Here is a 27,495-nt window from a genome sequence, read left to right on the forward strand (position 1 = left end):
ATACACTCAGCTACCAGTAACAGAAAACACACAATCTTCCTGACATGAGAAAGGGGACTGTTCTCACATGGAAGAATTGGGTCATGGTGGCCACTGCAGAATGCAGCAGAGAAACAAACTCCCATGTCCTTCTGTTTATGCCCCAGGGCAGATGTCACAGTGAATCAGGAAACATGCTCACTAGCACTATTAACAGCATAAGGTGTTTCCTATACACATTAGACCTTATACATTTATCACCTAGGGAAGAGGAGAATCAGAGAATACTCCCAACCACAAAAGTCTGAATTAGTTTCCTGATGGACACAAGAGGCCTTACAGAAAAATCCTAACTCTAATGGATCTTTGATGTGAAACTTGTAGAAATATAAGTGAAAAAATACAACTCTAAGAAAATGGAAGTTCAAACAGTTGGTGGTGCTTTTCAAGATACTCTTGCCTAGAAGAGCAAAGAATTCAGAACATGGGATTAAGGATGGTGTCCTTGAAGCTCCCATGTAACAGTCTCTCTCCTTGTACTGTGGCTCCAAAATCTCACCAATGCCTTGTTTGCTTCTGCCTTCCAAATCTCATGCAAGTGACACTACTGGTGAATTCCAACATGGAAGTACAAAGGGGAGGGGATTCTTCAAGATCCAGTTCTTAATATTACCCAAATTGGCGTAACACAATACAAGTATTCTATATTTTGTTGCCCCATCACAGGCCTCTACTTAACTCAAAGTCTGTTCACCAAATACCAGTCAGAAGGAAGGACCAAATGTGAAAAGAAATTCACAGCAAAGTATAGCCTTTGACAAACTTGCCATTCATAAAACTTTATTCCAACTGTTCTATAGGGTGGAAAATGAAAACAGGCTCCTATATCCACCACCCCAAAAAGGAGCTTTCTCTAAGAGAGGTACAAAACACACAGTGGATAAGGCAAATCTGGGAACTGCAGTACATGGTGAGGAAGAAAATTCCAACAACTACCAACTGTCATTTTTCAATGGCCTTATAACAAAGAACAATTAAAACATTATAAAAAATTAAAGAGGGCCGGCCCTGTGGCTTGGTGGTTAAGTGCGCGCGCTGCAATGCTGGTGGCCCGGGTTCGGATCCCGGGTGCGCATCGAGGCACCACTTCTCCGTCCATCCTGAGGCCGAGTCCCACATACAGCAACTAGAAGGATGTGCAGCTATGACATACAACTATCTACTGGGGCTTTGGGGGGAAAAAATTAATAAATAAAATCTTAAAAAAAAAAAAAAAAAAAAAAAAAATTAAAGAGAAAATATTATGATGATGATGATGATTATTTTATTTTTAGAAAGATTGGCCATGGGCCGGCCCTGTGGTTTGGTGGTTAAGTGCGCGCGCTGCGATGCTGGTGGCCCGGGTTCGGATCCCGGGTGTGCATCGAGGCACCACTTCTCCGTTCATCCTGAGGCCGAGTCCCGCATACAGCAACTAGAAGGATGTGCAGCTACGACATACAACTATCCACTGGGGCTTTGGGGGGAAAAATAAAATAAATAAAATCTTTAAAAAAAAAAAAAAAAAAAAAAAAAAAAAAAAAAAAAAAAAAGAAAGATTGGCCTGTGCTAACATCTGTTGCCAACATTCCTCTTTTTTTTTTTTTCTCCCCCACCCGATACATAGCTATGTATCATTGTTGTAGAGTTGTACCTCTTCACCATGGGATGCCGCCTCAGCATGGCTTGATGAGCGGTGAGTAGGTCTGCACCTGGGATCCAAACTGGCGAACCCTGGGTCACTGGGGTTCACTTCACTTCACACAAAGCAGAACATGTGAACTTAACCACTGCAACACTGGGCCGGCCCCAAGAAAAAATATCATTAACTGATTTAAAAAAAAGCACCACCTAATAATCTTTAAGCAGTATTGATGAAGGATAACACAGAATTACCTCACCTTAATATTCATTTCTGAAAGTTATTAATAGAAACCCACTGTGCAATGTTGTACTTTCAGTGGCTTGGTAAACACAATATATTTACAACTTTGATAACAACTCTTTCATGTTAAAGTTTTCTAGAACATTATACAGAAATTAATGTCCATCAAGTTTCCCATGTTACTTACATTTTATTTATATTTCTTTCTGGTTGGGAGTTTCACATGGAAGGATGTAGGCCAATGAAGTCTTTCCCATGCTGTTTACATTCAAGAGGTTTTTATCAAGTGAGTCCTTTCATGCCTTCAGAAAGAACTGGGATGACAAAAGCATTCCCACATTCTTTACCTTTACATGGTTTTTCCTCTAGTGTGCATTCTTGCATATTCTCAACAGTTTGCATCACAAATACAGGATTAACCACTTTCCTGACATTCATAGGGTTTCTCTCCAACGTGACTTCCTTCATGTCTTCGACTTCTTTCATGTCTTCGAAGTGATCTGAGAGAAGTGAATGCTTTACTGCATTTTTTACATTCATAGGGTTTCTCTCCAGTATGAATTCTTTCATGATCTTGAAGAGAACGGGAATAAGCAAATGCTTTACCGCAGTTTTTACATTCATAGGGTTTCTCTCCAGCATGAATTCTTTCATGTAATTTAAGATATCCGAGAAAAGTGAATGCTTTACCACATTGTTTACATTCATAGGGTCTCTCTCCAGTATGAATTCTTGCATGTCTTTGAACAGAATGGGAAGAAGTGAATGCTTTACTGCATTTTTTACATTCATAGGGTTTCTCTCCAGTGTGAGATCTTTCATGTCTTCGAAGAGAACTGGAAAAAGGGAATGCTTTACTGCATTTATTACATTCATAGGGTTTCTCTCCAGAATGATTTCTTTCATGATCGTGAAGAGAACTGGAAGAAATGAATGCTTTACTGCATTTTTTACATTCATAGGGTTTCTCTCCAGTGTGAGATCTTTCATGTCTTTGAAGAGAACTGGAAAAAGGGAATGCTTTACTGCATTTATTACATTCATAGGGTTTCTCTCCAGAATGAGTTCTTGCATGATCTCGAAGAAAACGGGAAGAAGTGAATGCTTTACTACATTTTTGACATTCATAGGGTTTCTCTCCAGTATGAATTATTTCATGTAATCGAAGATATCTGAGAAAAGCAAATGCTTTCCTGCATTTTTTACATTCATAGGGTTTCTCTCCAGTATGAATACTTGCATGTCTTTGAAGGGAAGTGGAAGAAGTGAATGCTTTACTGCATTTTTTACATTCATAGGGTTTCTCTCCAGCATGAATTCTTTCATGTAATTGAAGATATCTGAGAAAAGTGAATGCTTTACTGCATTTTTTACATTCATAGGGTTTCTCTTCAGCATGAATTCTTTCATGTCTTTGAAGAGAACTGGAAGAAGTGAATCTTTGACTGCATTTTTTACATTCATATGGTTTCTCTCCAGTATGAATTCTTTCATGTTCTCGAAGAGAACTGGAAGAAGTGAATGCTTTACTGCATTTATTACATTCATAGGGCTTCTCTCCAGTGTGAGTTCTTTCAAGTATTTGAAAGGAACTCCAAGAGGTGAATGCTTTACTGCTTTTTTTACATTCATGAGGTTTCTCTCCAGTATGAGTTCTTTCATGTGTTTGAAGAGCACTGGGAAAAGGGAAGGCTTTCCCACATTCCTTACATTTATATGGCTTCTCTCTGTAATTTTGATAGTCATATAGCTTGTGTTCAGTGTGACATCGAATGTGTGTTTTAAGAGATGAATGATGCAGGAAGACTTTTCCACATGAGCTGCTTTCACATGGTTTAGCTCCTGTAGTTTTGTTGTTCAGACTCAGATTTGGAGTAAGGCTGAATTTATCTCCATGTTGACTGTGCTCTAAACTTTCACAGAGTCTCCTTGCTATATGACCACTGTAAGAAATAAGAAGCACATTATTAATGATTTCTTATGTTTATTATATTTATTATGATTCATAGGAAAAGTTTAGGTTTTCTGTCTTGTCTCAATTCTCAGAAATTAAATATAATGAATACTTTACAAAAGGGTTTCTTTCACCCTTCATGTTATCAAAACAGTGATATTCCTACATAGAGTTTATTAAACCTGTTTCTAAGTGGACTATTTTGCAAAAACTGATCCTCTACATCACATTTCAGAAAGCATATTTGGTGAAAATTTTCTAAGAATACCTAAATTTGAAGCAAGGGTTATTTCTCTGCTTCTCTTTAAAATTTCATAACAAAACAGAATTGTTACATCAGACACTGCTTTCTATTGTGAGTGTGACTCACCTCTGTTTTCTCTCCAGGCTTTTGTACTGATCTTCAATATCACGATCTTCCCATGTTTTCCCTAAAATGCAGACCCAGAAAGATGATACAAAAGTACTGGAAATGATAGGAAAAAATTTAGCTTTAAGTCCATGATGAGCTATGACCATTTCTAGTTTATTTACCAACATCCCCTGTTTCCAAATTCTACATACTGGAACCATGTTGATGGGCAAGAAACACTTGTTCTCTACTTGAAGAAGGGAAGGAATGTCCTCATTCTTACCTATAGAGGCCAGGTTCCTGAAGGTTTCCCTCATCACATCTTTGTAGAGTCTCTTCTGTGAAGGATCCAGTAAGGCCCACTCCTCTGGGGTGAAGTTCACAGCTACATCCTCAACTGCCACTGAGTCCTGAAACATCTCAAATATGTGTAGAGTAGGATGCATAAGGTTGACAGCACTGGGGATCTGTACTCCATGTGTAGGAAGGTTGCATATGATTGTGTCATCTCCAAAACTGTATTCTATGTTGTGATCACCAAAAACTCACTCATTTTCTGTACACACTTCCTCATCAATTTGACACTGTTTTGACACATGGAAATTATTTACATATTTTTACTGTGATCACATGACAGCATATTTCTCTGTAATGGCAGGGTACAGAGGAAATGACACAAATGCTATACAAATGAAGCAAATATTTTAAGACTGATGTTTCCTTGTGAGAAAAATTCTTTCATCTTCTTCCTTTTACCCACCAGTTACAGCACTCCATGAGGCAGAGGGTCAAATCCACATGAAGTTTCAATGGATAAAAACACAGTGAAGAAATGGAGACCTTTTTATGTACTTCCATCACCAAAAAGAGTCTAGGAGGCCTCTAGAAATCACACTTATAATGAAGCCGAATTGGCCACACTGTCCTAAATTACTCCAGACCATTACAAGGAATCAGATGCAGCTGGTGAATGTAAACCTTCCTGCGGGGAAGTATCACTTTTAATGTGTAATATTTATCATAGACTCAGTTCTTCCTTTCTCTCTCTGTGTGATTTGGTGGGGCTAGAAAGTTATTTGGAACTTGGAGCTCAGACACAAGGAAGAAGGCATGACAAATTAGACCATAAAATCCCTATACTCAAGTGCCTCAAGGCTACTTCTTGCCAATTTTTACAACACACAGTGAGATAATAATGTGCTAGAACAGCTCCTTCCAGTCAAACTCTTAACAGTGTACCTTGAGCCTTGCTGGCCTTGAGGGGCAGGTTAAGAGCTGCAGATTGCAAGGAAGTTCACTGAACTCCACGAGCGTCTGATAGTCAATTTGCTGATGATTATACAATACATGAAGGATTTCACAGTGCTTTCCTCCAAAGAACATAAAATCTCCATTATTCAAGGCAACAGGAAATGTTTCCTGACCAGACACTCTAGATGATGCCTGCCAACTTCTGATCCCACACTTAAGGAGAACTTAGAAGCAGTCATTCTTGATCTCACAAGAAGAAAATGAAAAAACTTTAAATGAACAACTCTCCTTAGATCCATGAGAGCCTTGAGGTCACCGGGCAAACCACTGTCTTCAAAATTGGGGAAAAGATAAAAATAGTTGGGATTTTGAAATGGAATGCAGATATTCTGTTCTTAACAAAGCCTGTAGTAAACAAAATATCTATTTGACCAGAGCCCAATGCAAAAATAAAAAGAACAAAAAAAACAAACACAATATCTATGAAGTCGAGAACCACCATCTTTAACAGCAGGTTTAAAATACACATAATGGGAGTATCTGAAAAGAAAATACAGGCAGAAAGAAACAGAAGAAACAAGCGAAATAATAATCACAAAAATATCCTAAAATTAACGATAGCCAGCAAACCACACATCCAGAAATTTTAGAGAACACTAAACATGATAAATTGCAATAGTGCACACCCGCATGATATCATATTCAAACAAGAGAAAAATAAAAGACAGAGAATATATTGAGAAATGCCAGAGAAGAAACATCTTAGGTATAAAGAAACAAAGATCTGAATTAAACTGGACTTCTTTTCAAAAACCACGTGAGCAAGAACAGAGTAGAGTAAAAAGTTTTGAAAATAAAGAAAAGCACTCCCCAAGAATTGTCAAGAAAAAAATCTCCTTCAGAAAAAAAAGAGACCAATAAGGATTTTCTGAGACAAAAATTCAGGAAAGTTGTCGAGTACACCTACTTTGAATAAAATGTTCAAAAATTTATCAGGGGGAATACTACTCAGCCATAAGAAACGATGAAATCCAGCCATTTGTGACAACATGGATGGACATTGAGGGCATGATGCAAAGTGAAATAAGTCAGAGGGAGAAGGTCAAATACCGTATGATTTCCTTCATTAAGTAGTAGATAATAACAACAATAAACAAACACATAGGGACAGAGATTGGATTGGTGGTTACCAGAGGGGAAGGGGAGAGGGAGGAGGGTGAAAGGGATAATTGGGTACATGTGTGTGGTGATGGGTTGTAATTAGTATTTTGGTGGTGAACATGATATAATCTATGCAGAAATAGAAGTACAATGATGTACACCTGAAATTTTTACAATGTTATAAACCAATGTTACTGCAATAAACAAAAAATTAAAAAAAAAAAAAAAAAAAAAATTTATCAGGGGGTCTGCCCAGTGGTGTGGTGGTTAGGTGCATGTGCTCCCTGCGTCAGCCCACAGCTCGTGGGTTCGGATCCTGGACGTGCACCGACGCACCGCTTGTCAAGCCGTGCTGTGGCGGCATTCCATATAAAGTAGAGGAAGATGGGCACAGATGTTAGCCCAGGGCCAGTCTTCCTCAGCAAAAAGAGGAGGATTGGCATTGGATGTTAGCTCAGGGCTAATCTTCCTCACAAAAAAAATTTATCAGGAAGAATATAAATGATAAAGGTAGAGGTTTAGAAAAAGAAAAAAAATGAAGGTAAAATATGTTTTATATTTCTTAGAAATAGTATAACAAATGACACTTTGTTTACAATATTAGCAACAATGTATGTGGTAATGAGAAATTTATGGACAACTAAAATAAATGACAACAACATGACAAACAGGAAGGGCAAAGTGGGAAGAGTGTGTTAAGAGGTAGTCGCACAACAGTGAAGTGGTGTAGTGTTATTTGGCAGAGGAGGTGGGTTAGTTGTAAACGTATACTGAAAACTCAAGGGCAACCACTACAAAATGCTTTTCAAAAATGTGTCACTGATATTCTAAGAGACAAGAAGAAAACAATCTGAGAAAATGCTCAATTTCAGCCAGAGAAGACAGATAAAAGGTGGAAGACAAAAAGAAAAAGAAACAAAAGCAAAAAATACAACACCAAGACTTCATAAATACTAATCCAGCTTTATCAATAACAGCTTTAACTATCAATGGTATCAATACAATTGAAACACACAGTAATATCAGATTTCAAAGAAGTCAATTACAAATTCTCTACAAGAAACTCACTTTAAATATACACTGACAGATGAAGGGTAAAGGGATGGAAAAAAATAGACAATGACAACACTAGTAAAAAGAAAGCTGCCATAGGTATATGAATCACAGGCACTGCAGATTTCAAACAAAGGAAAATGCAGAGATAGACAGGGGCATTAGACACTGACAAAGGGGTCCATTCTCCAAGAAGGCACACCAATGCTTCATGTGTACCTGCATAACAACAGAGGGGCAAAGTACACGATGCAAGAACTGATAGAATGCAAGGAGAAATAAATGAATCCAGTATTAAAGCTGCAGAATTCAACTCCCCCTTACCAAGAATTATAAATTCCAGTAGGCAGGATGAGGAATGACAGAGGTGAACTGAAGAACACCATGAAACAAGTGGATTTCATTATACTCTATGGAATACTTCATACACAACAGCAGAATATACATTCTTCTCAAGTTCACATGGAATATTCTCCAAGACAAACCACATTCTGGGACATAAAACACACCTTATCAAATTTGAAAAAACAGAACTCACACAAAATCTGCTCTCACACCACCTAGACATTCATCTAGAAGTGAATAACATCAAGATTGTTGGAAAACCTCAACTATGTGGAGATTCAATAACACACTTCTAATTTATTTTTATTTTATTATTGTTAATTATTATTATTTTTTGTGTGAGGAGATCAGCCCTGAGCTAACATCCATGCTAATTCTCTTCTTTTTGCTGAGGAAGACCAGCTCTGAGCTAACATCTATTGCCAATCCTCCTCCTCTTTTTTTCCCCAAAGCCCCAGTAGATAGTTGTATGTCATAGTTGCACATCCTTCTAGTTGCTGTATGTGGGATGCGGCCTCAGCATGGCTGGAGAAGCGGCACGTCGGTGCGCGCCGGGGATCTGAACCCAGGCCGCCAGCAGTGGAGCGCCCGCACTTAACCGCTAAGCCATGGGGCACGCTTCTAAATAATACATAGGATCAGAGAAGTCTCAAGAGAAATCAAAATTTCTTTTGAACTAAAAGAAATGAAAACACAACATAACAATGGTTCTTGGAAGCAGCAAAAGGAGTGCCTAGAGGGAAATTTATGCCATTGAACAAATACACTGGAAAAACAAAAGATCTATAATCAATGTAAGCAACTAACTTAGGAAACAATAAAAAGAAGTGCACATTTAAACTGTAGTAAGCACAATAAAAGAAATAATAAAAATTAGAAAAGAAATCCATCTCATTGTGGAAATCAATGGAGAAAATCAAAACAAGAAAAGGGTTCTTTGACAAGACTAATAAAATTGATAAACATTTAGTCAAGAAAACAAAGAAAAGATGGAAGACAGAAATTACTAATATCAGAAAGGAAAGGAGGGAAAAATGAAACCAAAAAAGGATTTGATAAAATCCATCATCCATTTACAACAAACTGGTAATAAAGAGGAACTTCCACCTCTTAAGAAAGAACATCTTTATGAATGCTGTAGCTAAATTTATAACATTTTTTCCATATGGCATGACAGTCTGTGAAATGGCTAAAAGAATTCGTAACAACAGGAATAACTCATGGAATTAATGAGAGTATAGCAAGGCTGAAGGATACGTGGGTGCACTGCTTTCCTTATAGACCCACGCAAATATAGTCAAGTGATCTTTGACAAAGAAGGAAAGGCAAGTCAAATGAAAAATTAGGTCTTTTAAACAAATTGTGGTGGAAATAACTGATATCCACATGCAAAAACACACACACAAACACACACACACACACAAATGGAGACGCAGGCACCATACATTTCACAAAAATTAACTCAAGACACATTACAGATTTGAAAGTAAAATGTGAAAGGAATAAACTCCTAGAAGGTAACATAGAGGAAAATCTAGATGACCTTGGGTTGCAAGATGAATTTTTAGATATGAAATCAAAAATCAAGATCCACAAAAGAAAAAAAACAAAAATTTTACTTCATTAAAATGCAAAACTACTGCTCTGAGAAAGATGTTAAGACAATAAAAACAACTCACAGAGTAAGTGAAAATTTTTGTAAAACACTTGACTGGTATCCAAAATATCCAAAGAACACTTAAAACACAACAGTCGGGCCGGCCCCGGGGCTTAGCGGTTAAGTGCGCGCGCTCCGCTGCTGGCAGCCCGGGTTCAGATCCCGGGCGTGCATCGACGCGCCGATTCTCCGGCCATGCTGAGGCCGCGTCCCACATACGGCAACTGGAGGGATGTGCAGCTATGACATACAACTATTTACTGGGGCTTTGGGGGAAAAATAAATAAATAAATAAATAAAATCTTTAAAAAAGAAAAAAGAAAAAAGACTCAACAGTCAGAACACAAACATCCCAATTTAAAAAATGGGCAAAAGATTGGAATAGATATCTCACTGAAGAAGTATATATAGATGGGAAATAAGCAACATGAAAACATGCTCCACAGCAAATGTCCTTGGAAAATTGCAAATAAAACAAGGATGTATCATTAAACACTTATTAAATGGGTAAATCTCAAAACACTAAGAACATGAAATACTGGTGAAGATGTGAAGCTACAGGTAACCCTCATTCATTGCTCGTAGAAATGGAATTTGGTAACTTACAATGGAAGCAGGAACCTTCTTTCAAAACAAAATTCTGAGTCACTACATAGAGTAAGATCCAGTAATCACACTCCTTGGTATTTTTGCAAATGTATTGAAATCTTATGTTCACACAAATCATACATACAAATGTTTATAGGTGCTATATTCATAATTTATAAGACTTAGATTTTTAAGCAAGATGTCTTTCAAGAGTTAAATAGACAAAAACAATCAATGGTGTATCCATACAGTGAAATACTGCTCAGTGATAAAAAGAAAGGAGGTATCAAGCCATGAAAACACATGGAGAAATCTTAAATGTATACTGCAAAGGAAGAGAAGACAATGTGACAAGGCTATGTCGTGTATGAGTCCATGTACATGCCATTCTGGAAAAGAGAAAAGCATGAGCCACTAGAAAGATCTTTAGTTGTCAAGGATTTGGGGGTTGCAGGAGGGATGAATCAATAGGTGGAACACAGAGAAGTTCTAGGGAAGTGAAACTGTACTATATGAAACAGAAACGATGAATACACATCATTATACATTTGCCAAAACCCATACACTGTATAACACAGACAGTCAATGCTAATGTACACTGAGCACTGTGATGCATCAATATGGGTTTGGAAATTGTAACAAATGGACCACAGCAAGACAAAATTTGAAAAAGAGTGCAAACTGTGTGGATGCAGAGAGAAAGGTTATGTAGAAACTGTAAATTCTTATCAATTTTTCTGAAAACCCAAAACTGATCTAAAGAAAACTGAAGTCTTTCAAAAACAAAAAAAAAACATGAAGACAGACTCATTACAATTCACCCCTGATGACTGAAACAGGACATCTCTCATCCAACTGGTTTCAATAAGCCAGTATGGTGCTCTACAAGTCTGAGACCCATCAGGGAAGTGAAACTTCCACCAAATGCCTTGTTGGAGAGCAGGGCACTGTATTCTCTGAGAGGTGCCATGGTCACTCTCAGTAGTGTCACAACTCCAAGGTGGAAAATGAGTGTCCAGGTGAGTCCTTGTATTGTGGACTTAGTAACACACAGACAAGTGTTACCTTGATTTCTATTTTGGGTATCTCTGATTTAAGACATTCTCAGTGTTATTTTACCACAAAGGGGCATCTCTTAGACAATCATTCAAGAGATTGTGAACATGTGCAGATATGGCCAATTTTTGGCCAGTAGTAAGATGACTGCTTGATGTTTGGTTAGCTTGGGTTTGGTTCATCAGGGGATGTCCCACTTAAGGGATGAAGAGTAGCAACTCTCCACTGAGCTCCATCATGTATGAATGTGTATTGTCGTCCTTAAAGTCTATGCACTCCCCAGTGCTGTGCATTCAGTTAATCCCATGAACTCCCCAGGGAACCAAGGTATCTGGCAAAAGGACCTCCTCCATCACCCTAGCATCTTTCAATGAACTGAAGAAACAAAAGCCATGCCCCTCCTGCAGGTAGTATAAGCTACAGGGTCAAGGTTAGGCTCCATCATATCACAAGTAAGTGTCAGTAGCTGGTCTGAGCTGGTGGGAAGCTCTTTCCCAGGCCAAAGGCACTATAGGTGTCTTGGTAGAGGATCACATGCTCAGTGTTTGTGAGAGCCTCTATTTTCAAGAGATCTCAGTACCTGGTGATAACAGCAGCTCTAATGGCACATAGTGTGGGGACCAGGGCAGGTTCTTGCATCAGAAGCCTATGGACAACTTAAGGCCCTCCTCCTGAGAGCGTGAAATCACTGCCATCAGCGTTAGTGGCCTCCTCCATGACAACTAGTTGCTTTACAGGGTTTAAGGACCCCAGGCTTAAGTGCGGTTTGAACTAATACCTTTGCTGTGCCACGCTCAGACTGTGGGTGTTGTCCGCTATAACCCAGGGGGTCAGGATCTTTACTGCAATAGACACAGCGGTGGCAGCAGCAGCAGTTACTTAGGGGTCCTGGTGAGACCTCTGGAATCTTGCTACCTTGTGGCTGCATTTTCCTCTCTTCTTTCTCTCTGAAATAATTGCTCTTTAAGGAGTAACCATCTGGTGGGCTCAGATCCTTCACAGGGTATAGTCATCCTTGTAACCCCAGGCCTCCACTAATTTTGAGGCAACTCCAGCCTCAGTCTCACCTTCACTTTAAACACACAGATGCCACCCAAGACAAAAAATTGTCTATATTTAAAGATTACAATGTGATCCTGTGATATACGTATACAATTTGTATACTTGAAATTTCCTAAGACAGTGTATTAAGCATTCTCACCACACACACACACACACACACACACACACAAGTAAGCACCTAGGATTGGAGTTGATGGGTCATGTGGTAATTTTAGGTTTTATATTGGAGGAACTCCCAGACCTTTTTCCACAGTAACTACACCATTTTATATTCTCACCACCCACGTACGAGAGTTCAAATTTCTAACCATATCCTCAACAAAACTTGTTATTATCTCGCTTCTTGACTCTGGCCATCCCAGAGGTTGTGAAGTGGTATCTCACTGCGGATTTAATTTGCATTTCCTTGATGACTAACAATGTTCAGCCTCTTTTCACATGCCCTTGGCCATTTATCTTCCTTGGAAAATGGTAAAATCTCCAGTACATTCTACAATATAGTGGAAAGAACAGACATCCTTCTTTGGTTCCTTATCTTCAGGATAAAGCATCCAATATTTACAATTAAATATCATATTAAAGAAATAAAAATATAATATTAGTGGGGGTTTTCCATATATGCTCATTATGACGTTATGACATTTCCTTCTATTCCTGGTAATCTGAGTGCTTTAATCATGAACGGATGTTGGATCTTGTCAATTATTGCCCTTGACTCTATTGAAATGATCTGCCACTTTTGATTTTCACTCCATGATATGCTTTATTACATAAATGGATTTTGAGGTGTTAATCCCACCCTTCATCGCTGGAATAAATTTCACTTGGTCACAGTGTATGATTATTTTATATATTGCTGGATTGGGTTTGCTGGCATTTGTTGTACTGGCCTCACAACATTAGTATGAAGTGTTCTCTTAATTTTTTAAAGAAATTGTAAAGAATCAGTATTAATCTTGACTGTTTTGGAGAATTCTGTAATGGAGCCATTGTGTCTAGTCTTAATTTGTGGGTAGTTCTTTGTTTAATGTTTCAACCACCTCACCTATTATATTTCTAGTCAGATTTTCCATTTATCCTTGATTTAGGTTCAGTAGTGTGTGTCTTTTGAGGAATTTGTCCATTTCATCTGAGTTATACAATTTGTTTCTATACAATTGTTCACTGAATTCTCCTACAATTTTTTTTAGTTCAATAATGTCAGTAGTAGTATCACTATTTCCTTGTGATTCTATGAATTTGAATGTCCCCCTGTTTCTCTAGATCAATCTAGCTAAATATCTGTCAGTTTTGTTAATCACTCCATAGAACCCACTTATTGGTTTCATTGATTTTCTCTGTGGTTTTTCTATTTCTCATTTCATTAACTTCTGCTCTAATTTTTATTATTTCCTTTTCCCCTTGCTTTGGGTCTGGTACCTAATCTTTTTAAGTCTGTTAAGGTGAAAGGTTAGGTTACAGACTTGAGATCTCTCTTTGTTAAGTCTAGGCATTAATGGCTATAAATTTCTTTCTTTCTACTGTTTTAGATGCAGGCCATAAATGTTGACACTCTAGTTATGATGTAATATTCTTCATTATCTCTAGGGATTGTTTTATTTATTTATTTTTTTTTTGTGAGGAAGATCAGCCCTGAGCTAACATCCATGCTAATCCTCCTCTTTTTGCTGAGGAAGACTGGCTCTGAGCTAACATCTATTGCCAATCCTCCTCCTTTTCTGTTTCCCCCAAAGCCCCAGTAGATACTTGTATGTCATAGTTGCACATCCTTCTAGTTGCTGTATGTGGGACACGGCCTCAGCATGGCCGGAGAAGCAGTGCGTTGGTGCACGCCCGGGATCCAAACCCAGGCCGTCAGTAGCAGAGCACACGCACTTAACCGCTAAGCCACGGGGCCGGCCCCCTAGTGATTGTTTTAAAGTCTTATTTTGCTAGAAATTTGTATCAACTCTCCAGTTATCTTGTGTGCTGTAAAGATTTATCTCTCCAGAGATTTTCCTTTTAATCTGTTTATATCTTTGCATCTACAGTGTGTTTGCTGTACATAGTATATATTTAGATCATGCTTTTAGTTTTTTTTACTCAGAGGTGACAATCTATTCCTCCTATGTGGATAATGTATTCCATTCACATTTAGTATTACTGACATGATTGTAATTATTTGCCATTTTACTTTTCATTTTCTACAATTCTCTCTTTTTTTTTTTTAGCTTCTCTTCTCTGTTATGGTTTTCCTTGCAATAATTGAATATGTTCTAATATACCATTTTAAATTTTAAATGACTTCACTATATTTTTGCAGTTATTTCTTTAGGGGTTACTCTACTATTTAACATATACTTCTTAATTTATAAGAATAAAGATGAATAAACCTCTAATGTATACTAACTTAACTCCAGGGATACATGGAATTTTTACTCCTATATACCTCTCTCCCATTTGCCACTTTTGTTGCAGTATTGTCATGCACATTATATCTATTATTGATGTACCTCAATAATATCTTGTTACACTTATTTCTTTACCATCTGCAGTCACTTCCTTAGCCCAACACAGCTTCCCTCTCACCCTGGAACTTTGTGCTTTTAACGAGAAACAAATTACACATATATTACATTTCTATATGTAATCAGCACAACAGCATATGAAATATATAGTATTTTATACGATTCCTTGGATAAGAGCTAAGAGAAAAAGGAGGAAATAGGTATTTCTTCTGTCTTTCATATTTACAAAATTACTGATACTGGCATTTTTGTTTCTTTCTACCGATACCAATTACCATCCTGGGTCACTTGCTTTCAACCTGAAGAACTCCTGCAGTAATCTCATAAGATAGTTGGCTGTTAATAAATTTTCTGTTTTTGCTAACCTGGGAAAGTCTTTATTTCAGCTTTATATTTTATGGTAATTTTGGTGAATATAGGATTCTTGGTTGATAGGTTTTTCTTTGTGCACTTGAATATGTTATCCCTCTGCTTTCTGACCTCTCTTTTCTCTGCTGAGATATCACTTGTTAATTTTACTGGGTTTTCCTGTAAGAGCTGGGTAAATTTTCAATTGCTGTGTTTTTTCCAGTATATAGTTCCTACTTTCATGTATCTTTGCATGTCTCATATTTTTGATGCAAACCAGACATTTTAGGTAATGTATTTTAGCAACTCTGGGTTCTGGTTCCCTTCCTACTTTTAATTTTTATTGTTATTAGCTTAATTACTTGTTCAGTGACTGGGCAGATAATTTTAGTTAAATGTGTATCCTCGACACAGAGCAAAACCTCTGATATATCTCCTAGAATCCAGCATGGCTTTGGGTACGTCTACCGTCATGAGACAGTGGTACTGGTAGGGCTCTCTTCCTCCACCATGGACACACTCCATAGTTAAACTAGATTAATTGCTAGCTTATTGCTCTACTATTTTCACCAATGTACTGGGGGGAACAACTTCCTCTCTCAAATAGTCCAGCCAAGTTCTGGCTCCTTTGTAGAAATGTTTTCTGAAGTCACTGTTTGATATTTGTTCTGGCCCTTGGAAGTACCCTCCCAGCAGTGGAATTCTCTGGTTCTTTCTAGAAACTAGTCAGCCTACAGTCTAAGCAGTATCTTCATTAAATACACAAATTTACTCACTGCCTTTCACCTCATTCTCCACTTTTTTGAGAGTGTCATTTGGCTTGAGCTTTTCATGATCTTTTGCTGGCCAAGTTAATTCCTTTGGGAAGGAATTAACAGTTTTGTGTTTTACAGCTGGCTTCTCCCCTGAGTTCAGGAAAAATCTCAGTTCCAGGACTCTGGAGCTGCGACAGGGACAATAGCAAGACTCGCTCTAGGAGACAATCCCAATTTAGGGGCTGAGTGATCAGTGCCGTGGAGAGACAGCAGCCATAGGTCCTCTTGATTGTCTCATGTTACAGCCACCTCATGAGCAGGGGAAAGAGTGACCAGTCTCCTGTATTCTCAGCAAAGAATGAGCACAGCAGAGCCTCTGTACCAGGAGAAGGGGTTGGGTGCAAGAAGAGTGTCCCCAGTTCTCATGTGAACCAATGAAGGACTTAAATTTGGGAATATGTAGCTGAGGGCAAGATGGGTAACGTTGAAGTCCTGCTCATCCTAGGAAAAAGTGCTTGTCCTGGAAGCTTAGGAAGACAGAATCGTGTCTTCTGGTTCCGGGTGCAGCACTCTGGAGAGGAGTGTTCACTTCCTGAGCTGAGAGTGGGGAGAGAGTGAGGATGGTTCAAATCCTACACACTTTCTCCTTTCTCACAGAAAATTTACTGATTTTCTAGAATAAATGTTCCTCATTTGCTGCTTGCCATTAGGACAATTTCCAGAGGGTTTAAATTAATTTTTACCAGTTCCACTGAAGAGTGAGGTCACCGGAGCTCCTCATATTAATACACCACCCTAGTGCATTTAATACAGTACCCGATATCAGTAAACCTTCTTGACATCGATATACGATGTCACTACAGGCTGTACTATCACTTGTCATTTTACAGAGAAATAGAATTGAAAAAATTAATTTTTTATGGTTAAAATGTATTGCACACTTCAAAAAAAATGTCAAAAATTAACACAGAATTATTAAAAATTAAACTTATTAATTAAATTAATTAAAAGTTAAAAATATATCAGTCATTTGATTATAAACTGTTTGGTTGTTTTTAAAATAATTTTATTTATTTATTTATTTTCCCCCCAAAGCACCAGTAGATAGTTGTACGTCATAGCTGCACATCCTTCTAGTTGCTGTATGTGGGACGCGGCCTCAGCATGGCCAGAGAAGCGGTGCATCGGTGCGCGCCTGGGATCCGAACCCAGGCCGCCAGCAGGGGAGTGCGCGCACTTAACTGCTAAGCCACGGGGCCGGCCCATATAAACTATTGTTAAAAAGAAAACCACAGGCCCCAGCAGGGTCCCTTTTGCTAGGTACACTTCACCAAACCAGGGTTTGTTACCTAACCTAACTGCAGCTTCAGTCTTATCCAGGAATGTAACCTAACTGGTCAGTCTAGAATTTTCTGGTCTGTACCAATGAGGTAATGGGCCCACTCCAATCCCCAAAAGAAGATGTGGGAATCCACCTAATAATACCCATTTGTCCCCAAAGGAAGGTAACTTTGCCTGAAATAATCCTTTTATTCTGCTTATGACTTGCTTCTCCTGGCTTTAAAACTTTTCACTTTCTGTAGCCCACTGGACCTCCTCTCCGCTTGCCACATGGGATGCTGCCCAATTGATGAATTGCTCAATAAAGCCAGTTAGACCATTTAAAATTTATTCAGTTGAATTTGGTATTCAACACTATTAAAAATAAAATATGGTTAATAGAATTTTCGTTTATCATGAATTGTTTACTGTCAGTATCAATTTTCAAAAACCTAGCCTGAGATTTGAAAGTGCCTAAAGGCTGCCCCTCGCATGTCTTCTAGCACTAGCTTGTATATTCCCCATGCTCATGTACATAACAATGTACTTCATTTCTTGTAAGGCTTTTCAGCATTTGTCTACAAAGAAGCAATTTAAAGCACGTAATTTTTTCTTCCTTTCGAAATGCAAAGGACACATGTTTTAATTTGTGAAATATGTTTTGCTCTCTGGTTCACGTAAATAAAATAAATCCTGCACCTATTTTCACATCAATGGTGGTCACACAATCATCATATGATGGACTCGAACCTGATCAAAGACAGGACCTCAAGGTCAGCAGGCTTAGTCAATCTGCAGGCATTCATGCTAAAGGATGTCCTGGCCAACAGTCAACATCATCTTCATAGTTTTAGACTCTTAGTTCAATGGCCATGGTCTAGCTGCCTGGCAATAAGAACATCAGCTACTTATCCAAGGTTACGCTTTAGGAGAAACCACTCTGTGATAATCTTGCTCATACTTACTCAAATAAATAAGAAGGTCACAGGTGTCTCTTCATGTCTTAAAAATCAAGCGGCAGGGGCCGGCCCCATGGCTTAGCGGTTAAGTGCGTGCACTCTGCTACTGGCGGCCCGGGTTCGGATCCAGGGCGTGCACCAACGCACCACTTCTCTGGCCATGCTGAGGCCGCGTCCCACATACAGCAACTAGAAAGGATGTGCAAATATGACATACAACTATCTACTGGGGCTTTGTGGGAAAACAAGGAGGAGGATTGGCAATAGATGTTAGCTCAGAGCCGGTCTTCCTCAGCAAAAAAAAGAGGAGGATTAGCATGGATGTTAGCTCAGGCCTGATCCTCCTCACAAGCAAAAAAAAAAAAAAAAAAAATCAAATGGCAGAGCCTCACTTCAACCCTCAGCCTGATAAATCAGTTATAATTTCTGAAACACATACTGACACCTCAGTTGCACTCAGAAGCAGAGAAAACAAACCAGGGGTGGCGGAGGCAGGCTTTGGAGTATCAAGACAGTAAGGGGCCCCTATGAGCCTATGGCAGGATGTGAATGAGTTATTTGAGTAACTCTGTGGACAGACATGGTAAAGATGCCCACTATGCTGTAGACTGATAAGACTGTAATGCTATTCTTTTTTTTTTTTTTTTTAAGATTTTTTTTTTTAATTTATTTTTCCCCCAAAGCCCCAGTACATAGTTGTCTGTCATAGCTGCACATCCTTCTAGTTGCTGTATGTGGGACGCGGCCTCAGCATGGCTGGAGGAGTGGTGCCTCGGTGCGCACCCGGGATCCGAACCCGGGCCGCCGGCAGCGGAGCGCACACACTTAACCACTAAGCCACGGGGTCGGCTCTGTAATGCTATTCTGTAAATGTATAACACTATACTATACACTACAAAACTAATTATATATGTTAATAATATATAATATAGTCTACTTATACATAATATATGCTAATTCTGTACAGTGGTATATGCTAACTATACTATATACAGGTAATGCACTACCTATAAAATATACATTTATATATATACACATATACATACTGTATTATAAATTCTCTTTCTATATATACACATATAACACAAAGATACACACTATAGATAGCGTTAGATAATTTTATACTACATAGTACATTATAATTTGGTACATAAATATCTCTTTTTAACGTAGATGAAAAAGGACTCCACAAAATGCTAGTACAGTAAATCTAGCCATATATAAAATGAGCTAAACAGCATGACCACGTGGAATTTAACCCAGGAAACAAATGTTGGTTTTACACCTGAAAGTGAATTAACATAAGAAACCATTAATAGAATCAACATCAAAAACTACAGGATCAGGCCAGCCCCGTGGCTCAGCGGTTAAGTGCGCGTGCTCCGCTGCTGGCGGCCTGGGTTCGGATCCCAGGCGCACACGGACGCACCGCTTCTCTGGCCATGCTGAGGCCGCGTCCCACATACAGCAACTAGAAGGATGTGCAGCTATGACATACAACAATATGCTGGGGCTTTGGGGGGGAAAATAAATAAATAAATAAAATCTTTAAAAAAAAAAAAAAGCTACAGGATCATCTCAATAGATACAAACAAGCATTAGACCACGTTCAACATCCCTTCACGAGGAAAACACTCAATGAACTACGATAAACTCCCTCAGTAAACTACCTCAACCTGAAATAAAGCATCAATGAAAACCCACAGCTGACATCATTCTTGATGGTGAAAGACTGAAGGCTTTCTCTCTAAGATCTGAGAGAAGACACAGATGTGTGCTCTCACCGGTTCTACCCAATGTGGTAGGAAAGACGCTACCAGGGCAATTAGGCAAGAACATGGAAAAAACTTAACAGATTTTAAAGGACATATGTGCATAGCTCCAGACAGACATACAAAATCACAAAGATCTTGTCATAGCACATATAGGACACCCGCGGATGCAGACACACAAACTCACAAACTCTCAGAGTTAAGGTCTCAGACAGACAGAGATGTTCCCAGACACACAGGGCCCGGGCCCTCTGCACTCCTCCCCACTTTACTTTTTAGAGCCAATCACCATCAGACATATGGTATAATTTTATTTATATAACTTCTCACCTTTAAAATGTCAGCTTCAGGCCGGCCCTGTGGCTTGGTGGTTAAGTGCGTGCACTGCAATGCTGGTGGCCCAGGTTCGGATCCCGGGTGCGCATCGAGGCACCACTTCTCTGTCCATCCTGAGGCCGAGTCCCACATACAGCAACTAGAAGGATGTGCAGCTATGACATACAACTATCTACTGGGGCTTTGGGGGAAAAAATAAAATAAATAAAATCTTTTAAAAAAAAAATAATAAAATAAAATAAAATAAAATGTCAGCTTCAAAGTGAAGGAGGGATATTTGCTCTGCTTTGTTCACCAAAGCACTGACAAGAGATTTTCACATATTGAGGCATATGGGGTAACTATTCAGGTACAAAACTTATTCAACTTGAACTAAAAAAAGCCTGACTTACGACCTATCAGACATACATTGTACATCTGCTGTAACCATGAAAGTAAAGAATGCACTCTCAAGATAAGCATGCATACTTCCCCTCCTGTGCCCTATTGGTAAAGCCCACCAATGTTAATCCATCCCTCTCTCATCATCAGGGCCATGTTGACCCACTAACTGGCATGTGGATACCTCTTTGAAACTTCGATGAATATGTGTTCTGAATGTGTTTAATACATGTCCTTTGTTCTAAAAAGATATAAGCCTGTACTGAACACCATGCTTATCCAGAATGCTTTCTTCCTTTCTGGAAAAGGCCTTCCCTGATTATAATCCTCACTCTGGCTCAAGTAAAACTCAGCTCTCTTATTTATAGAAAGGTTATTGGTTATTTTATGTCAAGAGCACCTACCGGAAGGCCTGTCACACCAATACTTCCTGCATATCAGGGCTCATAGAGAGACAGACACACACATACTCACATGGAAGCTTCACACAGACCTCATCACAGGCCCAGATCTTCACACAGTGCACTGTTCTCACTCCCATCCCACCTGGTAGAGGGGTGTCTCCTGGCTCCCAAATCAATCCCCAAAGAGGGTGTCTCAGCTCCTCCACGTGGGGAAGGGATTTCACCCTTCCTGACACCACACAGGACAAAAAGTACATCTCTACAAAAAAAACACAAAATGGGAGACTGGATCGTAGAGTCAGAAACTAGAATGGCTGGAGTCATGATGTTCCAGCCCCTCTCACTGCTAAAAAAGCATCCAGAAACTCACTCATCATGAGTTGTCCCTCTGTCACTTTGCTTTTCTACTGTGAGCTCAGTGAGGGGACCAAAGGTGAGTATGTCCCTGCTCAGCACTCAGGTCCTCTGCTGCAGGCTCCCGGGTAGACATCGCCTCTGCTGTGGACTCATATTCTCACAGACCTCACTCAGTCCCCTCACAGTGGTCCCACCATCTTAACTGAACGCTTTCTCCTTAGGATCAGTGTCCAATTTGTACCCTTGAGATTGTAATTTATGTAGGTGACTAAGTGACAAAAAGGACTGGCAAGTGTCATTGAAATATTTTATTACTTGTATTCCCCAAAATAAGGGGGCATGCCATGCCAGGCAGGGTCACAGGCGATGCATCATGTTTGCTCAGGAGGCCAAATCAGGAGTGGGACAAAAATCTAGGCCACAGCCTTTATTTCGGTTTCCACAGGAAACACAGGTCAGGGCAGTGTAAGCAGCTTAGGATTGGCTACTTTGAACAATTCCAACAGGATTTGGGGTCTTGTCATTTGGTACCTGACTCTGGGTTGGTTTAGGGCAGGGGAGATATCATCGTGGTGTGTGAGAGGTGGATAAGGAGGTCTGTAGGGACAGGGCACTGGACTGGGTGGTGTGCACATGAAAGGCCTGCTCCAGACAGGCTGGCCACTGCCAAGGTGGAGTTAGGTCCCCCTGGGAGAGGCAATGTCTCCCTATGTCTGAGAGGCCTCCAAGATGTCAAAACATCTTCAGAGACACAAAATAAAACACATGATTAATACAGTCAGAAAGAAGACAAGGATTTATCTGTTCACACAAGGGCAATTAGGCACCAAATGAAATAAAAGCATTCCAGATTTTAAGGACATACACACACAGCACCCCAGACAGACATACAAAATCTCACAGGCTTTCTCACTGGGCATACATGTGCACACACTCACACACAGACACCCAAAGTCACAAATCCTCAAAGAGAGTGGCCCAGAGACACACAGCCCAGGCCCTGAAGAGGGGAGAGTCAGGGCCCACAATGGCTGCAGTGATCATCGTGTTCCAGCCCCTCACGCTGCTATGATCACTTTCAGAACCACGCCCCTCACTACATGCCCCTTCCTCACTCTGCTTTCGCATTGGAACCTCAGTGTGGACAACAAATTTCTGTTCATCATCGCCCAGCCACCATGTCCCACCTGCACCCAGAACCCATATGGGTCAGCCCCATGGGCCATCCTCACTGAGGTGTTGATCACTACCCTGTCCTGGAACATTCACTGATCCGGGGGAGGAGGCCTCAGTATCTCAGACCCCAGGTCTCCCAGACACAGAGACATCACCTTTGGGACCCAGGAAAGCACTGGAAGTTGTTGCAAGAGCACACTGGGATGTGGCTTGGCTCATTTCTGCCCCTTCCCTTCAGGAAACAGTGAGCGTGGCCTCCCACAAAGGAGGGGGCATCACCTGCACCTGCACATTTCAGGAGGGGTGTAAATCCTCACCATTTCCCCCCACTTCCCTTGGTGTGGTGCCCGTTGCATTCTGGGTGCCATGTGAAGGGAGGGGCCCATGACTGTGGAGGGTCTGGCTGAAATCACCATTTCCCACAGGCCTCAGGGCTGGAACTCTGCACCGTGGGTCCTGTTCCAGAGAAAGTAAGCACTGGCCTTGGTGGGTGGGCTCCAAACTCACTCTGGAAGCAGGTTCTGAGGTGTGGGAGCCAGATGTGGTCAGCACACGAGCCACTGAAACTGCAGGGTGGAATGTGCCAGAGATCTGAGGGAGAGTGATGGAGGTACAGCAGGGCACTTGAGGGACTCCCAGAGCTAGGACGAGGGCATCTCTTTTTGACATAATTGGTGGTATAGAGACTATTGTGAAACTGTGCTTGTTGGTGCAGAGGTGATGTTTATGTGACAGTGGGGAGTATTGTGCTCCAGGGGACTTTGCCTCATGACATGGGTTCTGGGTTCTGCCACTGCCTCACCTCCTGGTCACCTGGGGTTGCAAACGTCAACAGAAATACAGGAAATCTCATTGAAAGTGGAGTAGGCAAGTCCTGAAGGAGGACCTACCATGCAGTACTACTCACTGTATTTTTCAGACCCCAAAAAACAAGTGTACCTCCCATTCCTCAACAGGAAGATGCCTACCTTACACACCCCATCTGGAGGTAGGAAGAATTTCTCCTTGCCCAGTAACAGCCCAGCCAATGAGAAAATACCACACACAGCCAGTAAGAAACCACCATTATCAGCCACTGTCAACTTAGCAGGATTCAGTTTAAAGTTGTGACCCAGGGCCGGCCCTGTGGCTTGGTGGTTAAGTGCACGCACTGCGATGCTGGTGGCCCTGGTTCGGATCCTGGGTGCGCACTGAGGCACCACTTCTCCGTTCATCCTGAGGCCGAGTCCGGCATACAGTAACTAGAAGGATGTGCAGCTACGACATACAACTATCCACTGGGGCTTTGGGGGGAAAAAATAAAATAAATAAAATCTTTAAAGTTGTGACCCAAATAAACTCCCAAATCTATGGACCCTAATCAAGGACAGAGAAATCCTGACTTTCATCAGGCTTTCTCAGTGTGCACAAATTACCTTCTGTGTGACCCTACACTGTGAAAACTCAAACCTGTATCTAGAAACAGGCCCAAGTGAAGCACTGTTACAACCTCAGAAAGGGCATCACCTCCATCCCCCCCACCTCCTCCAACCAAACAACGCATGGTGCACCCCCAGCTTTCCCGGACTCTGTAGCTTCTCTCAGTATAAACGCTCCTTTCAAGGTGGGGGAGAGCAGGGAGGACACCTACAAGGGGAAGCTCACCCGGAAGAATAACTGGCCTTCAAGTACTTCCACTGAAGGCTCAAGGGGGTCGTATCTTGGAGTCATTGGCCTCCAAGTGAGGGAGAGGGCCTCATGACTGTGGAGTGTCTGGTTGAGTTGCTTTGGACCACACTGATATTTTAAAAAACATGAACCCAGTGTTTGAACAATCACACAAAATCACTCAAACCAAGTGTTTATGTGGAAAGGAGGGAAGAAGACTGTAAGGCACTTTGTGAGCTCAACAAGAAAACCTATAAGTATCTAGAGCATGCTGGGAAAAAATAATGTTACTTGTTATTTCCGTGGCAAGAAATTGTTTTATAAACTATTAATCATCTTGAGCACTTCAGGTCTGCAAGTCTAACTCCTGGAAAGTTTGAAGTTTTGAACCCTCCCAAAATTAAGGAACAGATTTCAGAATATTAGTAACCATGATGGGAGAAATAAAGAGAAAGAAGAATGGAATACATGCAAAGAAATATTAGAATAATTCATTTTTCTGTAATTTACCTTGTAGGGGAGGAAGACAAATCCTCTACCCTCTAGGTCCTTCTGTCTGAGCTACAAATTAAATTGACATGAGACAGGATAACAGGAGAAAATCCAACAAAGCTTTATAACATGTATACATGGGAGAGACCCAGGAAAACTGAGCAAATCGCCAAAATGGCGGACGCTGTGACCTTAAATACTATCTTCAGTTAAAGACAAAGGAAGATGTAGGAGGAGAGAGGAGTCAGTTGAGAGATTAACAGAAAAGCACAGTCAACAAGAGTAAGGTTATTATGCAGATTCAAGTCCATGCCTTCTGCATTGACAAGAGTTTCTAGAGATAAGGTCATCCCCCCTTCTTCCCAGTACAGAGAGGGAGACATCTTTACAAATGGAGACTTCCCTTAGAAATGTAAATGTCCCTTACAAAGGGTAACTTCTACTTGATTTTCAGAGCTTCTTGCCTGTCTACAGTTTCTTAAAATTAACCAGCCGAAAATAATCCTCATGTCAAATAGACACATTTTAGGGTGGCCAATTCTGATACCCCACAACCTCTTTGGAAATATTTTATATTGTGTTTCAAATTGTATCAATAAAACCAATTTTTATTCATTGAGAAACTGAGACTAAAATATAAGTGAATAAATCTTTTAAAGGTGGCTAACTTAGGTGGGGACAGTGCTGACAGGACAGATGGTCCAAAAATGTTCTCAAGGGCCGGCCCCATGGCTTAGCGGTTAAGTGCGCGCACTCCGCTGCTGGCGGCCCAGGCGGCCCGGGTTCAGATCCCGGGCGCGCACCGACGCACCGCTTCTCCGGCCATGCTGAGGCCGCGTCCCACATACAGCAACTAGAAGGATGTGCAACTATGACATACAACTATCTACTGGGGCTTTGGGGGGAAAATAAATAAATAAATAAAATCTTAAATAAATAAATAAATAAATAAGTAAGTAAGTAAGTGAATAAATCTTTAAAAGGTGGCTAACTTAGGTGGGGACAGTGCTGGCAGGACAGACGGTCCAAAAATGTTCTCAAGGGCCGGCCCCATGGCTTAGAGGTTAAGTGCGGGCACTCCGCTGCTGGCGGCCCAGGCGGCCCCGGTTCAGATCCCGGGCGCGCACCGAGGCACTGCTTCTCCGGCCATGCTGAGGCCGCGTCCCACACACAGCAACTAAAAGGATGTGCAGCTATGACATACAACTATCTACTGGGGCTCTGGGCGGGCGGGGGGATAAATAAATAAATGTTCTGAAGAGGAAACTCCACCCAAAGGACTTCCCACAGGATGTCTGTGCCCAGAAAGATCCTGGGGGGAGGGGCACCAGTCTTTCACACAATGTAGTTCCAGGTGGTTATAGGCTGCTTTTCACTCATGCAAAATATCCACACACACAAAATAAATCTTTTAAAAAACAGCCATCCATTGACTGTGAGAAAATGGTAAACAATTAAAATATTGGATCTGTTTCACATCCACAAAGGACGACAAATAGTTGATAATGCTGTGAATCAGAGATGCGAACGTGGCATTCCGGAATTCTGGGAGGGATTGGAAATTTAGGCCTCTGGCGCCAGCACCAGGAAGACCTAGACTGAGGGGACAATGTCGTGGATTTGAGACCCTGCTCCCCAAATAGACGGAAAATTCAAAATAAAATAGGTTCCCCCGGGAGGAGAAAGGAGGGACTGGGGACCCCACAGACCACAGCTCCTCCCACGCAGGAGCCCCGGAGACCGAGTCACGACTGTCCCCGATGACCCTCCCCGCGGTCACCGCACCATCTGGGGACACGCGGGGCTGCGGGCGCAGAGCTGCCCAGAGAGGCTCCGGGGCCGCAGTCGCCGCGCGCAGTGACCACAGGACGCCCGGGGTCCCGGCTGCCGGCCCCGCCCCCACGCTGCGGCCGGAGGGGACTGAGGTCCGAGCGGCGCCCCCGCGGACTCGGGCCCGCAGACTCCGGAGGTGACCGCGGGGAGGCCGGTCCCCCCACGGCCGGTTCCGCCCAGACCCTCCTCTCTCAAACCCCAACGCCCGGGCCAAACTCTCACCATTTCTAAGTTCCCGGGTTCTCTGGCGTCCCTCCTACTCCTACGACTTCGTAGAGGTCACAACGCGACACCGTCGGCGGCAGAGCACCGTGGGGCTTTAATGGCGGAGGACAGGGGATCCCGAGCGGGGAAGGAGCGAGCAGCTACTTCCCGGTAGTTGGACTCCTTTGTCCCACCCACCTGCCCCAGCGACGCCTCTGATTGGACAGCTCACAAGACCTCGCCCCCTCCTGCCTGAGTGACAGCCCCCTCAAGTTATGTGTCTGAGCCTAACGCCCCCCAGAACTTGTCCTTGCCAGGGAGATTTACGTTGAAAAGCAGTGCTCGGAGCGCCCTCCTGCAACTGTGATGCTTTTACAAACACAATTAAAAGTCACCTCGCCGTGTGCAATAATTAGTCTCTCTCCATTTTGATTTATGTTGACAACGGGAGTCTGACATAGTTTTGCGAAATAGGTACACAGGCACAGACACCAGGGATGCATTAGGTGGGCATCCTTCCAGAACTTCAGTCAGGTTCAGAAAGAGAGCATTAAAAGCAAGAACAGGGTCAGCCTGAGGCTTAGTGGTTAAGTGTGTGTGCTCTGCCACTGGTGGCCGGGGT

At 41.3% G+C, this 27,495-nt stretch overlaps 1 protein-coding gene and 1 long non-coding RNA gene across 5 annotated transcripts in view; one reads left to right on the forward strand and one right to left on the reverse strand.

The window, feature by feature from the left end:
- The window catches only part of LOC147912110 (uncharacterized), a 360,528-nt gene that overhangs the window by 261,910 nt on the left and 71,123 nt on the right, over positions 1-27,495 (forward strand). The gene's annotated exons all lie outside the window — the stretch shown is intronic.
- LOC101389190 (uncharacterized) lies at positions 1,571-27,024 on the reverse strand. 4 transcript variants are annotated; one of them, XM_087425980.1, is made up of 6 exons: positions 26,892-27,024; positions 21,235-21,423; positions 20,374-20,560; positions 4,493-4,619; positions 4,228-4,288; positions 1,571-3,846 (listed from the first exon to the last, which is right to left on the reverse strand). In XM_087425980.1, exons 3-6 carry the CDS (start codon positions 20,509-20,511, stop codon positions 2,319-2,321), a joined length of 1,854 nt encoding a protein of 617 aa, XP_087282106.1. In that variant the 5' UTR covers positions 20,512-20,560; positions 21,235-21,423; positions 26,892-27,024; the 3' UTR covers positions 1,571-2,318. The 4 variants fall into 4 exon arrangements, with proteins under 4 accessions (XP_087282106.1, XP_087282105.1, XP_087282107.1 ...); XM_087425979.1 differs by having other exon boundaries at positions 4,493-4,628; XM_087425981.1 differs by lacking the exons at positions 20,374-20,560; positions 21,235-21,423 and having other exon boundaries at positions 4,493-4,628; positions 26,892-27,022.

This window comes from Ceratotherium simum, chromosome 39 (genome assembly GCF_057802395.1).
Source record: "Ceratotherium simum simum isolate JZ-2026a chromosome 39, ASM5780239v1, whole genome shotgun sequence".
Classification (NCBI taxonomy): domain Eukaryota; kingdom Metazoa; phylum Chordata; class Mammalia; order Perissodactyla; family Rhinocerotidae; genus Ceratotherium; species Ceratotherium simum.